Source organism: Gopherus flavomarginatus, chromosome 10 (genome assembly GCF_025201925.1).
Source record: "Gopherus flavomarginatus isolate rGopFla2 chromosome 10, rGopFla2.mat.asm, whole genome shotgun sequence".
Taxonomy (NCBI): Eukaryota; Metazoa; Chordata; order Testudines; family Testudinidae; genus Gopherus; species Gopherus flavomarginatus.
In genome coordinates, this window is record NC_066626.1 from 22,433,194 (window position 1) to 22,449,139 (window position 15,946).

Here is a 15,946-nt window from a genome sequence, read left to right on the forward strand (position 1 = left end):
ACACCTACTGTAAAATGAAGGACATGCTAAGTAGAGAAATACTGGGTTCTTGTGTTTGCAGTTTGTGGCTGTGGTGCAGGAATAATGGCATGAAGTAGAAACCTAAGGATGTAAACTATTAGTGCACAACTCCTTTAACTTTAACAGAGGATTGTACATGTGTAGGTCCTCATTCCTTGCCATTAGCTGTACTGCTTACTTACTCTTTTATCTTATCTGGAGATCTCACTGAAGGTTTCAATAGGTTTTGTTCTAATCCCAAACATTCCCTTACTAATTTTTGAAGTACAGCTTTTCTATGAAATGTTTCCTTATTGAGAGGTATCTCATAAGATAACTTAGTAATAATACATTCCTTCAAAGAAGACTTTATTATGCACATGATCTGCCTACAGGCATAAACACTGAATCAAATATTAAATCTTACCCAGGGTGGATTTTTTTATTAAAAAATAACTACCTGCTACTATACCTGGATGGATGTGTTGGCTTAGCTCAGCCCAGAAAGATGGGAACGCAGGCAGGAGGTGATATTTTTTGGGTACAGCTGAGAGGTCTTGTTGTCCTATTCTGTTATTTGGTGTGTTTAGGGAATTCTGAAGCAATAAAGGGTCCCTGATATATCCTGGAAAGCATATATTGCAAAGCAAAGATATGTTACTTGAGATAGGACAGGAGAGAATGTTACATGTATTGGCTATACCTAACTGAAAAATGGAGGGAAGGGGAAATACTGAACAATTTTGAAGCCATTTTTCTTCCACGGGTTTTGAAAAGGATGAGTTTCTGTCTGTTCAACAATTTTGGTTGTGAAATTTCTAATTTTTTCTGTTTTCAATTTGGCTTTCCCTTCCCCCCGCCCCTCACTTTCATTTTCTTTTTGTTCTCTCACTGAAAAGGGGGAAAAAAACCAATAAAATAAAAACTGGAAAAGATTTTTTTTTTAATTTCCAATAATGTTGAAAAATAAAGTTTGAAAAATGGAAATAAAAATATGGCCTTATTTAACAAAATGGAAATTTTTCATAAATAGTCATTTAAAATAATTTTTTTTCAACCATTTCTGATATTGACAGGAATGTGTCTAGTACAGTATATTGGCTCAGATTGTAAACTACACCATATATTGCCTGTAGTTTGCAGGTTATTCAATTGTGTACAGACTGAAGAATTAAAAATACATATGGACCATGAATAAACCTTCATCTATGTAAGATGCTGAAAGTTAGACATTGGCCCAAACCAAAACCTCAGAGCTGAACTCCCCTGAAGTCCGGTAACATTTGGATCCAGATCCAAACTTTGTGATTGTCCTCTGTTGCTATAGTGGACTAAACTAACACCCCTAAATTTGGGGGAAGTTTAGGTCTGACTTAAGATACAAATTTTGCAGCTTGAGCCCACCTCCATTTTGATAGATTTGAGAACGTGAGAAACTTCCACATCAGTAAGTACAGAACATAGATCTTTTCCATGTTACTTCTCACTTGTATTTAAATTATGAGCATATCAGATACTAGTATTCAGTACTGTAGCTTTCATAAACATTAAGTAAACATAACAAGCGGATCCAATGCAACTCTTGTTGAAATCTGTGTCTTTCCATTGATTTCAAAGGAAATTGGATTAGGCATCTAGAGATGAAATCTATTCCTTCTGTTTATCATCAAGAAAGGGGTTGGTCTTTTAATTCCACTTGTAACACACAATCACCCAAATGTTAGCTTAGAAATAGTTGCACGAACCTTGCATAATTTTAGGTTCTACTGACCTGCACACTGGAGCCTGTATATAATGCTAGGATCCCAGGTCTGAGAGAGTCTGAAGAGGTACCTCTTGGCTGAATAGCCTGGGCGAATCTGTCGGTCAATCTGGCTATCCGGCTTTTTCAGGAAATGGAGGTGTGGATGCCAAGCTGTCTCTTTCTGATCCTTCTGCAGCAATAATATGCATGGCAAGACTTCAGTTGCTTTAAATTTTTGTTTTTCCCTGCAGCTGATGAGTTGATGTTAACAGATTCTAATGAATAACTCGGGGGAAGAAACCCTGAAGTTGCCTGCGGGCATAGTAGAACAAGCATCTCCAGACGGTAGACTATGATGGGGAAATCACATGATGGTGAGTTTAAAGCAAACAGGTTGGGAGCGTGAGTCTGGAAATTGCCCCCCAAAACCCCAGACAAACAAACAAACAAAAAAACCAACAAGGGAACAATTCAGATCTTCAGCTAAAATTAAATACCAGTGAAGGCTAAAGATAATCTGTCAAGAAAATAGAAGTTATACTCTGGACATCAGGGACTTAATCCTACTACTTTTGATGTTCATGGCTATGCTCCAACTGATTTTATCAAGAGCAGGACCAGGCCATGGATATTTTTTTTTATTTATTTTTTTTTATATCTCTCTACCCATGTGGAAAATGAGAGTGCATTAAATAAAAACTGATCTGGACCTTAACTGAAATTCCCAACCAAACCCTGACAGGATGCTGAAGCTTGAAAAAGTTTAGTTAGCTCTCTGATGCTTTCTAATTTTATCAGAGCTCTCATTAATATCATTAATGCAACCAAGTCACTGGGCTTCAAGAACTACCATATTTTCCAATCAAATGTAGTTAAATCAAAGTGTAAGAGTGGTTGAAACAAGTACCTTTCTTAAAGTCCCGGAATGTAGACTTAGTTTAAATTTAAATGAGACCACACTGTTCAATAGAATTAGATACTGATAGTTTAAAAGAATCTTGATGGGTCTAGGCCAGAGACCAAGCTGCATTATATGCTACCATGTGGGAAACCCAGGTTTAATTCTTTTATTTCTCTTTTGTTGGGTTGTGCACCCATCTGTACTAGTCAGATGGGATAAACTCCACTCTCGTAATGTTTGTAAAGTTTATGCTGTGATTCTGGGACTTGGTGTCCTTGTGCTATGGCTCAGTGTACCGAAGTTGCTTTCAAACATTGTGATGTTGTATTATGGTGTTTTGACGCCACACTGCAAAGTGATGCTTCACATGCCCTGGAAATGATTCTGAGAACTTTTTGTGCCTTGCAAGCATGATACTATGAGTAGCAGGCCTACAGAATCCCTAGAGGGCATCACACTTTGTCCCTGATTAGGCAGGGAAGGAGCTCTTCATCCTGCCCTGCAGTAACTTTTCTGGCTAGTTAGGAGTAGCATTGAGACATTCCACCAAAGGGAGACCTGTCACTCTTCTTCAGCTGGGAAGACTTGGATGCTGCACATCACAGCCAGCAGGAGTGAAAATGCTGAAAACAAAGGAGCAACTCAGCATCACACTTGGGAGAGAAAAGCAGTTCTATAACAGATACACTAGAACCTCAGAGTTATGAACACCAGAATTATGAACTGACCAGTCAACCATACACCGCATTGGGAAGCAGAAGTGCGCAATCAGGCAGCAGCAGAGACCGAGACAAAAACAAAAAGAAAGAGAGAAAGCAATTACAGTACAGTAGTGTGTGAAATGTAAACTACTTAAAAAAAAAAAAAAGGAGAAAGCAGCATTTTTCTTCTGCATAGTAAAGTTTCAAAGCTGTATTAAGTCAATGTTCAGTTGTAAACTTTTGAAAGAACAACCATAACATCTTGTTCAGAGTTCTGAACAACCTCCATTCCTGAGCTGTTCATAACTCTGAGGTTATACTGTACATATTAATCTCAGTAACATTAAGGATGAAATCCTGGCCCCGTCAAAGTCAATGGCAAAACTCCCAGTGACTTACATAAACGTGAGTGGAATCCAGCTTTATTTATTTTAGAATATAATTATTTAATGGATTTATTGTCTACATTAAGGTAAACTAAATCACTGTTTTCTAATCTTATTTTAAAGCTTTAACAAATCTACTGTTCAGATGCCACTAGGGTGGGCAATTTACAAATACCCAGATATGTATCTTTCCCATTAAGCCATCAGGAGGATACAATACTTGGGTTTTATAAGAAAATCATTTTTTCTATTGGAAGAAAGAAATGGAAAGTAAAATAAGCAAGTAAATATAGGAAATTATAATAACTCCACAAAGGGCAAGTGCAAAGTTGGGAGCAGGGATGAGAGCGGAAGGGCAGCATGAGAGGGAAATAACTGAAAGGGCCCACAGCTGCACTGTAAGAACACAGGATATAGGGTGAGTCTTGGACAGATTAAAATACAATAGGCTGCTGCTATTCACAGGTAATGTAACTATCCCAAACTATGGGGTACAGGAATCTTCAGCTTCCTCTAAAGCATCACCATAGATGTGGTATATTATTTTTGTGTTGGAGGGATGAGGTATGACAAGTTTGTATGTGAGTTCCCCAGAGCTTTGTCTCTCTTGACAACCCTAAATTGCAAGGAACCAGTTGGTCAGACCTTGAAGACTGTAAAACTGTGACAGGAGCCTAAAAAGGAGAGAGACAACTAGAACCTTGATACTGCTCCATTTTATAGGCTATGTTAAAATTCCCATTAGCTTCAGGGAGGCAGGGTTGGGTTCTAATTCAGAAGAATTAAATTTTGCTCTAGCAAAATTTGCCAGTTAGCCTCCGTTTCTAGTTGACTTAGATTCCATTGAGCTGAATTATTAGCATGTACAAAGTGTCACCGTGCTTCATATAATAGCAGCAGGCATGTTGAGACTCGTCCATTTACTTTGGTGCCACAGCCAGTTACTGTATGTAATTGCTCTGCTCCTAGGTCCCCGTTTACACTTGTCTCATCGACTACTTGTGTAGGCATTTCTGGCTTCAGTAAATTTCTTCTACCAAGAGTTTTTTTCCCAAATAGGACTTGTTTTGTATTGAAGAATCACACCGTGCCCAGTTGCCTCGCTTAATGAAATATTTAAGCCTAAATTTTCAAGTGTCCACTAATTTTGAGCATCTCAAATTGAAGGCCCTTCTTGATGCACTTAGAGTCTGACTTTCACCCACAACTCCAGTTGAAGTCAGGTCCTGTGTTGGGCATCTGGAAACTGAGGCACCTGTGTGTATGAATTGTTGAAAATGTGAACCTTAGCTTTTACTGAACATAGGAAAAGTTTCCAATTAAAGAGAGAGGAAAAACAAGTCTAACTCTCCCTTTGGAAACTGCTCCGCTGCACAGCTCTACCTCCAGGCTCAATAAACTAAATGTATTTGCAGGCTAGAACCTCACTTGTAGCATTTTGAAATTTCACAGTGTTGTAATTGTAGGGGTCATGACCCAACAAGGAGTTGTGTGGGGGGGTAGGGGGGGTGGGTTGCAAGGTTAACGTAGGGCAAGTTGCGCTACTGCTACTCTTACTTCTGTGCTGCTGCTGAAAGCAGTGGCTGCTGGCCTGGAGCCTAGCTCTGAAGGCAAATGAAAATGTGTCAGTTGGGAGACCCCAGAATAGTCAGTAATGTGATGCTTGAGGGCACTCACCTGGGATGTGGGAGATCCAGGTTTAAGTCCCTGCTCTGCCTGATTCGGTTTTCACAGGAACTCTCCTAGAGCTCTGAGGACCACTATTAATCACCCACAGACACTGCTCCCAAACTCTACTTTTTTGGTGACCTACCTTCTGGACAAAGAGGGCAGGATGGACCTCCCTTTGGAGTTCAACAGTGCTGTCTCCTTCAACACCACTCTACGTTGTCCAGAAGGGTTGTGGCAGACTGATATGAGGTGCCCCCTTCCTCAAAGGGACTAAACATATGGCCTGCACGCTGTTCTTACCTCTTACTGGTTTGGTGAAGGAAAGCTTTTACCCATGTCTCCCATATTATAGAGCAAAGCATTAACCACAAGATACTAGCTGGCTCCTTCATTGACAACAGAAAAAAATTAAATCTATCTCAAGAGTAGTTACAAAAATGAGCAATTTTTACTACTAGGATGGCTCATAACTCTGTTTCAATAGCAGAGCATTGTTACAGCTGAAGATAGCACAATGGGTTAATCCCAGCCCCATTTCTTCAGACCTCCTGTGACCACGTGATTTGCAAATGCCTGAAAATATCCCTGCTCAATTCTAATTGTTTGCGGCAGTCAGCACATGATTTCACGTGTTTGGTCACAGCAGTATTCATTTTCTCTTCTTTTAATCTTTGAATGTCATGCCTGGTTTCACTAATGTAGATCATGATGACACAGTAGACAGTGATTTCATTTAAGATGTTTTGCCTTGACTCCAGAAGTGTGGATTCCTTGTGGGATGGCCAATATTTATTAATGGTATCCTAGGGTTTTTAAAGGGAAAGCTATATCACAGACCATTACAGCCAGTTTAATCTATTCCAAAATGCTGAATGCATTAGGCAAGAGCTACTTTGATTGGACTGAGGTCTTCCTCATTAGTCCAGATGCTGGTTCAGAAGATTTACTGAAGGCTGTCTCCTTTTAAAGAGCTCACTTTTGATCCCTAAAGGATATCTTCACTCTGGGGGGGGGACGGATAGCTCAGTGGTTTGAGCATTGGCCTGCTAAACCCAGGGTTGTGAGTTCAATCATTGAGGGGACCATTTAGGGATCTGGGGCAAAAATCTGTCTGGGGATTGGTCCTGCTTTGAGCAGGGGGTTGGATTAGATGACCTCCTGAGGTCTCTTCCAACCCTAATATTCTATGATGTGATGGAGCTGAGATAGGGCTGCTCTTCTGACATAAATGCTGCTACTGAAGTAATTTAAAAAAAAAACAAGTCCCATAATTAGGAGAGTGCAAAATGTTCATTCCTGAATATGCAGGGGTTGAACTTCCTGGGACTTTTCCAAATATTTAATTGGGGTCATCAGTGTGCACTCTTATATCTAAAGTTAAATTCTCATATCATAAGCAGAGAAGTTGGATTAATATTTTAACTGTAAATTTGGGGTTGGAGGGGTCATTACTTGGGATTATTTCCAGGCTTCTGAACGTATTTTGTCCAGAATTCTTTGTATCTGAGATCATTTTAATCAGACAAATTGTTTAATAGTACTTACTATTTACACTTTGCTACTGCGGTAGAGCTGAAGTATTTGAGGTGTCTCCTAAAGTTTTACCTACTTAAGTTATTAAGCTTTGGCATTTGGCTTTTTAAAGACTATGTGTATGTGTGTTGCATATAGTGAAAATGACAATTCCATAAATACTTGTTATATAAAACTAGATTATACGAACACATGGTCTTTGGGGGGCAGGGACTGTCTTTTTATCTTGTGTTTGTACAATGCCGTTACAATGGGAATACAAACTCTAAATGCTACTGCAATTCAGATAATTAATAAAGCAGGATTTGTCAAAAACAAATTCTGGACGTCCATGAGGCAACTATTGAAGCAACTAAACATTTTTTGCAAAATATCAATAATTTGGCGCCTTCTCTTTTTTCTCTTTGTACATTATAATTACGTTAACATTGGAATGGCTGCACACATTTGTTGTATATTTGTGGTAGCTATAGATTTAAAATGGAATGTAATAGGGGACTGGATGGTAGCCATGATACTGGTAAATGGGCTCTGGATCTCCCCACATGTAGGTTGCTGGTTCGAATGTGAGTCAGAAAGATAGTGACTGAAAGTTGCTACTAACTAATGGCTATTCAGTTTGTGTGTGTGTGTGTGTGTGTGTATGTATTGGTGTTCTGTTCCTAGTGTACAGTAGGTCATTTGCATAATTGTTGACCGACAAAACAGAGAGTTCAAGCTTGGAATAAGAGTGAACACTAAACACTACTCTCTCCAGACCTAGCCTGCAAGCCGCAGCGTTGACTTTTTTGGGGGCAGAGGGATGGGGGGCAGGAGCAGGCAAGGCTAATAATCTCAATTTAGTTTTGCAACTGAGAAGTTTCTAGCTGTTCTGTGAAAATCTCATGGCTGAAAGGTCAGTGGCAGTGATCTTTCCTGTTCGTGACTATCCTCACCACAACTGCATGAGGTGATTGTGAGGTCTACAAAGCCAGTGGCCGTGTCCCCCGAAATTTTGGGTGAATTTTGGGCTGGAGTTTGTTTGGGGATAGGGGCACCTAGGTTGCCACAAATGATACTAGAACTTCTGTGAGTTCCCTCCTGCTTCCTCCTGAGCTGCTGGCGCAACTTTGGCTATATACTGGAGAGAAAGATTGGATTTGTGTTTAAGACACTGGATTGGGACTTGGGAGGTCTGGGTTTAATGCCCAGCTCTGCCACTGACTCCCTGTGTGATCTTGGGCAAGCCACTTGGCCTTTCTGGGCCATCTGTTCCTCATCTGTATAAAATGACAATAAAACTTCCTTTCTCTCTGTCTTGACTGTTTAGACTGCTCAGAGACAGCCTCAGTTTGGGTTTGCACAATTCCTGGCAGAGCTGGGCCCTGATTTTGGCTGGGGCTTCTAGGCGCTACTTAATACAAACAATAATAAACAGTGGGGTTGGCTGCAGGCACAGAAAGGCTGAAGACAATGCTCTGGCCCCTTATGTATGGCCTACACACACTCATTTGTGTTTTGCTTTGTGAGTGCTCCGAGGACTTCTGTCATTCACCTCCTGAGGCCTGTCCTTACCCTCTTGCTCCTACTGTTGGTTGCTTGAAAACAATGTTGAGGGATATTAGTGGCAATGGAGTGGTGTGAGGAAGCTTTCTCCACTGACCAACATGTGCTTGATTTGCAGATACACAGAGAATTATGTATTTCAGTGCTGTCCAGTTGCCACCTTTCCATTAGCACTCAGTTCATGTTGTTAAAAGGTACAAGTTATTATAAAAGAAAAGTAAATACATCTGTGGGTAGACTGAAAATCAGGGAGGAAAGGGCTCAGAAGAAGAACTTGAGAATACTGTGTCTGACACAGCGGCTAGGTAAATGCAGTGACATGGTCTTCATGGAGAAGTAATTCTCTTAACTATTTCATTTCCCAGCTAAGGATTAAATGCTGCCTTCTGATGCTGTCTTGCAGGAAATATTTACTAATCAGAGCCTGATTTTTTTCAGAAGTGCTGAATATCTGCAGCTCCCATTGACTGTTCAGAGGGAGAAGCGAGAACTCAACACTTCTTAACATCAGGCCTAACTGTGTGGTAGCCATTGTGAAGGCTGGATTCTGTGCTGTTATTACTGGTGGTAGATGGAATGTATGGAACTGGCTCTGCAAGGTGCTGTCTCTTCTTTTTCCTCCCCACCATCCCTGACACTCAGGGCACCCTTCCAAAATCTATTCAACAAGCCTCCACCCACACAGAATTCCTGTCTCCCTAAAAATGCACTTCTGCAGCATTGTCTACTGAGGCTTTATTAAACAAATTGTGAATATCAATATACTGTGAACCAGATCCCTGGCCCCATTCTGGCCTGTTTGCACCCAGCAGCAGAAAGGGGTGCAAAGCCAGTTTAATAGGCCTCCTGAGGATTCTCCCACTAGGGGGAAGGCCCTGATGGTATAGAGCCAGACAAGGGTTTAATGGGAATAGGCAGGGAAAAGAGGCCATGGCTAGAGAGCTCCCTCACTTCAGCAGTTTTCAGCTGCTAGAATGACCCCTTGGGGCCACAGGCAGCCAAGTGCAACGTGCAGCAGCCCCAACCTGCATTATGTTATTCTGGGGCTGAGCAGTCCTCAGGTGACCCAGGATCAGGGAACCACAAAGATGGCACAAAGTCATATTTTCACAGAACCCTCACAGCTACACCAGATGCTGCTATGGCCCAGCTGAGGATCTGGACCAGCATGTATTAAGTGGGCAACCATGTAATAGAGTCATAGCTCATGTCTCATGCCAGGGGCACTAATCAGATGGTTTTGGTCCCTGAGCGAGGACACAGATGTGGAGGACAGGCTCTTTTTGCCTTCACTGCCCACAAGCACAATCAAACCCCATATATGAACCTTTCAGTCTCTGACACTGATCTTTATAGCACAATATATGACAGTGACATGCACAACCACTTCTTCGGCTTGGCTCTTAAAACATTTAGTCAGCTCTGACTCTTCTTATAATTATATTTATGTATTTGACAGGGAGTATGAGAATACATGATGTTGGGTGAAGATCCCTGACGTTTGGTATTCACCTTCGCTTACTAGGAGGCTGTGTCATCAGCAAAGTAATGCATCAGATGTGAGTTAAATTTGCAGACTTACTGTCATACACACACATCTCTCCATATACAGATAATTGTGTGTGTATATGTGGTGATAAGGGATGTTGTAAAAAAAATTGCTACAAATCTGGGATGAGCTCATTACTTCATGAACAGTGGAGCCAAGATAGAGTTATGCAAGTCTTCCCAGACAAGTGGCAGTAACAACTATATGGTACATCACACCATCATGTGTTTTGTTGTGGTTAGATACTATGTCTTTGTCTTCTTAAAAATCTCACTCCATGTTTTCCCCTTTGAAGTAGGGTTTTAGTTACTACAACATAGAAAGAATCATGTCATGGGTATGGGTGGAACTTAGTGATGTTCACAAGTGATGTGATATATAATAGTTTGAGATTTATACCATAGCTTGGGAAAGAGAAAAGTTTATGTGATTATGATCATGTGGCATGAGAATGGTTGGCTGACAGATGAGCAACACTTTCTTTTTGAGGTCAAGGATGAAAAATGTCATTTTAGCATGAAAATTTCCCCACTTTATATAAACAGGGGAGGCTTGACCCTCACCAAGGCTGTTTGAGACCAATCCCAGGAGTGAAATCCTGGCTCCATTAAAGTCCAATGGCAAAACTCCAGTTGATTTTAATAGAGCCAAGATTTCACCCCATGTTGGCTTCAGGGGAAAGGCTACCGCTGCCATCTGTGTTGAGTTACAGAAGGGCGAGATTCACCCTGTATCGGGGGCCCACACAGAGCCTAGTGATCACTTTACCCCTCTTAAGCCCTCAAAACCGGAACATGTAAAATTGCAACGCATATGTAAATCTACCAGAGAGCGCTTACAGGGAAGAGAAGAACAAGGTGTTGCTTGTGTGTTTGCTTGAATACAGAATCAGGTTTTTTCCTATTGGGAACTTGCTTTCTTCAGTTCAAAAATACATTATCAGGACTCCTGGAATCCACTTGTGTTAAAGTCCAGAAGAGCAGGATTAGCATTTTAAGGGATCTCATGCAGTCTCAATTCTGGTAGTGAAAGAACCATCCTGTGTGCTCTTACCTGTCTGCCTCCATATGCCAAAATGGCTCTTGTCAAATCTTGGAGCGTGTGCAATTCAATTTGTAGCTTATTCCTTCTGTGTCTGAGGCCTTGCTGGCCACTCCTTCCTCCTCTTTGTTTCCATGATGGCTCTGCTAAATCTTCAGAGTAGAGAACCAGCGCACCGGTTTTTGTGCTGTAGGTTTTAGGAAGATACAGACCCCAGCAGCCCTTCATAAACTGCCTCTCATTCAGTAATCTGCTGACATGGCCATAACCTTCATGAGACTTCCAGTTCAGATAATCCTAGCATGGAAAAAATTAAAACATAGGATAGACTTTGGAGGGCAAATAATCTTTCTCACCCTGGTGTTGAGAGTATGTGGCTTACCGAATACACAGGAAATTATTCTTTGCTTATATGCTTATACCACTCTGGCCTTACTTAGTGAATTTAGGATTTGACCCAACGTGAACACTGAATTGTTTGCTAAGGTTTTACTCTATTCTTAAGGTACCTATACCTTATATGGCGGTGTGTAGTGTACAGACACTGCACGCCCAGCTAGTTTGGGTATAAATAGCACTGCAGACAGTGAGTCATAGCTTAGGCAAGTAGAGTAGAACAGAGTGCCCTATATGCCTGAACCCCCAGGACATATACCCTACACAGCTCTCTACATGCCCAAGCAGTGCCTCATACGTCTACACTGCTATTTTTAGCAGCGTAGTGTCCTGCTGTATCCCTGCTGCTGGAGCCTTTCACTGCTGTGTGTAGCTGCACATGCTCTATACACCGCTGGAAGTGTAGGCAAGGCTTTACTGGGGCTGGACTATCACTGACGTTACTGAGCACTTTCATTGACTTCTCAATTTGAGGACCAAAGCCCAGTCTTTTGTAGATGAAAAGTTAATAGAAATTTCCCTTTAGAAATGTGTGGGAACATTTTATGACACTTTATCTTAGGACAAATCTTTAGGTGACAAATCTGAGGAACTGTCCCAGATTGAGGTGTCATTAGAGGAGGATTTGGAACAAATTGATAAATTAAAAAGTAATAAGTCACCAGGAAGAGATGGTATTCACCCAAGAGTTCTGAAATAATTCAAATGTGAAATTGCAGAACTACTAACGGTGATCGGTAACCTATCATTTAAATCAGCTTCTGTACCAAATGACTGGCGGATAGTTAACATGATGCCAATTTTCAAAAAGGGCTCCAGAGGTGATCCTGGCAATTACAGGCCAGTAAGCCTGACTTCGGTACCGAGCAAACTGGTTGAAACCATAGTAATGAACAGAATTGTAAGACACATAGATGAACATAATTTGTTGGGGAAGAGTCAACATGGTTTTTGTAAAGGGAAATCATGCTTCACCAATCTATTAGAATTCTCTGAGGGGTCAACAAGCATGTGCACAAGGGGGATTCAGTGGATATAGTGTACTTAGATTTTCAGAAACTCTTTGACAAGGTCCCTCACCCAAAGGCTTTTAAGCAAAGTAAGATGTCATGGGGTAAGAGGGAAGGTCCTCTCATGGATTGGTAACTGGTTAAAAGATAGGAAACAAAGGGTAGGAATAAATGGTCAGTTTTCAGAATGGAGAGAGATAAATAGTGGTGTCCCCCAGGGGTCTGTACTGGGACCAGTGCTGTTGAACATATTCAGAAATGATCTGAAAGAAGGGGTAAACAGTGAAGTGACAAAATTTGCAGATGATACAAAACTACTAAAATAATTAAATCCAAAGCAGACTGCAAAGAGCTATAAGGAGATCTCTCAAAACTGACTGGATAACAAAATGGCAGATGAAATTCAGTGTTGATAAATGCAAAGTCCTTCATGTTGGAAAACCATAACCCAACTATACATGTGGAATGATGGGTTCTAAATTAGCTGTTACCACTCAAGAGGGCGATCTTGAAGTCATTGTGAATAGTTCTCTGAAAACATCCACCCAATGTGCAGCAGCCGTCAAAAAAGTCAACAGAATGTTGGGAATCATTAAGAAAGGAATAGATAATAAGACAGAAAATATCATATTGCCTCTATATAAATCCATGGTACGCCCACATCTTGAATACTGTGTGCAGATGTGGTCATCCCATCTCAAAAAAGATATATTGGAATTGAAAAAGGTTCAGAAAAGGGCAACAAAAATGATTAGTGGTATGGAACAGCTTCCGTATGAGGAGAGAGTAATAAGATTGGGACTTTTTACCTTGGAAAAGAGACAACTAAGAAGGGATATGATAGAGGTCTATAAAATCATGGAGAAAGTAAATAAGGAAGTATTATTTGCTCCTCATAACACAAGAACTAGAGGTCACCAAATGGAATTAATAGGCAGCAGATTTAATACAAACAAAAGGAATGTATTTCTTCACACAACACACAGTCAACCTGTGGAACTTCTTGTCAGAGGATCTTATGAAGGCCAAGACTATAACAGGGTTCAAAAAAGAACTAGATAAATTCATGGAAGATAGGTCCATCAATGGCTATTAGTGTCCCTAGCCTCTCTTTGCTAGAAGCTGGGAATGGGCAACAGGGGATGGATCACTTGATGATTACCTGTTCTGTTCATTCCCTCTGGAGCATATTGGCCACTGTTAGAAGACAAGCTATTGGGCTAGATGTACCTTTGATCTGACCCAGTATGGCCGTTCCTATGTTCTTATGACCAACAGATCTCGTGGGCTGTGGAATGGGCTCAAGAAATGGTAATCCATTGCTTCAGATATTTCATACCAGATTAGACACAAACCCTAGCAAATGTACTATAGGGGACTATCCTGTATTGGCAAGGAGCTTGGGCTGGATGAACTATTATCACTTTTTCATCTCTAATTTATATGATTCAGCACAAAAAGTTTGTCTTAGAGCGTTTACATACCTTAAACAGTGATATTTATAGCAGAGTACTTATTGTGCTAAGAAAAGTGATGGATGTCAGTTGATAATCCTAAATTCTAAAGTCAATGTTCATATTGATCCTTAATATAACATACCACCCCATTTTTTAAAGGTCCTCCAAAATGAGAGTCTGGATTAAAACAATATTGTGAACTATGTTAATTTTACTAGATCAGAACTCCAAATCCATTAGGATGAGAGCGCATTTTGTTATACCAAAACAGGTTTTTTCCAGTAGTAAATTAATGGTTTTGAAATGTAAAAACTAACTTACCAGATTTCTTTAGTAACTAAAAACAATTGCAATTCATTGTCTATTTATGTTCTTAATGCCTTCCCTTTCTGTAGCATCATTAAAATAATATCATTTCTTTGGGGCATGGGCTGTTTTAGCATTTTGTGTGTCTAGCATTCTTAATGTCTAGCACAATGGGGCTCTGATCCCCGATTGGGGCCTATTATTGGTATCATAATAGAAATAATAATAATAATAAATATTGCCTAACACCAGAGGCCCAAATCAGGATCAGAACCCCACTGTGTTGGATGCTCTATGAACAGATCTGAAGACTTTGTTCCTGCCGCAAACAGCTTCCTCTTTTTTAAAATCTCTTTTAAATCTTCTGTTACTTTTAGATGGGGTGAAAGTAAGTCAGGGGCATCCCTGAACCCGCCCTTCCAGGCTGCCTGGCCCGTGCTGCCTGGGGCTCCCGTGTTGATTTAAAGGTTTGGGGCTCCAGATGCCACTGGTGCACTAGCGGCAGCAGCGTCCAGAGCCTTGGGCCCTTTTAAATCACTGGCCCCAGGGCAACTGCTCCCTTTGCCCCCCCCCATCGGCAAAAGGGACAGGGACATTAAGGACTGCAGGGTCCTTTGCCACAGCAGCGCTTTAACATTGCTGTGCCTTCCCCCCTCCCCTGTCAGCAGCCCTGCCGATACGGACCCTACCAGCAGGGCCGCCGACGGGGGGAAGGGGGAGCAACGTTAAAGCGCTGTGGAGGTAGCGCTTTAAGGATGGTCCTTTGCAGTGGCTGCACTCTGAGGATCCTTAAAGCACTGCCGCAACAAAGGACCATCCTTAAAGCGGTGCCGTCGCAGCGCTTTTAGGTTGCTGCCTTTCCCCCTTCCTGCCGTCGGCGGCCCTGCCGGTAGGGACCCTACCAGCAGGACTGCCAACAGGGGAAGCAGAAGGGGCAGGAACATTAAAGCGCTGTCGCCACAGTGCTTTAATGTAGGCTGGGTATGTGCGGTGTGGGTTCTTACCAGTACGCCGTACTGGCTCACTTTCACCCCTGCTCTTAGAAGCCCTTATTTATTGATCAGTTTGTAAAGCAGAGTAGTACCATGCACAGCAACCGTAAGGTGGTCTGATAAGGGTTTCTTCAAGCATGGGATCTGTCTCAAGTACTTTGAGTCTTTACAGTGTGCTAGATGGCGATGTGGAACATTTTATAACAGAGTATGATGATTTACTTCGGAAGAATCTTCAGACCCTACTCTTTTTATCCTGAGATACTATCCACTGCACTCAAATACTACCGTGATGGGTGTCTTAAAAATAGCATAGTAAGTAAGGTAGACAGACTTGGTATGCCTTTGAATGAGGTAGTTAGACGGGGCTCTGATGTATCAGTAGTCATAGACCATGAAGAGAGATATGGAACATAGCCATGTAACAGTCTCCCTAGTAAAAACACTGACCTGGTAGGTGAGATTCATTAGAGAATCTCAAATTAGTCATAAGTTTCCAAATTGTTCTATTAATAGATGCATTCACATACTCTTCTTGACTTAAAGCTACAGTACCATTGTTGGTTTCTCAACTACATAAAATTTCATTACATGATGATAATTACTCTCACTAATAACTACGCTTGGTTCCCATGGTTTGTACTGTAGAGAATTGAAATGGCAGCCCCAGCTACTCCGTGCTAGTAAGATGACTTAACATGCAAACAAGGCCAA

General features: G+C 41.2%; 1 protein-coding gene across 1 annotated transcript in view; it reads right to left on the reverse strand.

Annotated features, from left to right (window-relative positions):
- The window catches only part of KIAA2012 (KIAA2012 ortholog), an 88,255-nt gene that overhangs the window by 71,166 nt on the left and 1,143 nt on the right, over nucleotides 1–15,946 (reverse strand). The window contains exons 2-4 of the mRNA XM_050969560.1: nucleotides 11,084–11,368; nucleotides 1,772–1,934; nucleotides 473–625 (exon numbers count right to left, since the gene is read on the reverse strand). Coding sequence (XP_050825517.1) covers nucleotides 473–625; nucleotides 1,772–1,934; nucleotides 11,084–11,368 — 601 coding nt within the window. The remainder of the gene's footprint in view (nucleotides 1–472; nucleotides 626–1,771; nucleotides 1,935–11,083; nucleotides 11,369–15,946) is intronic.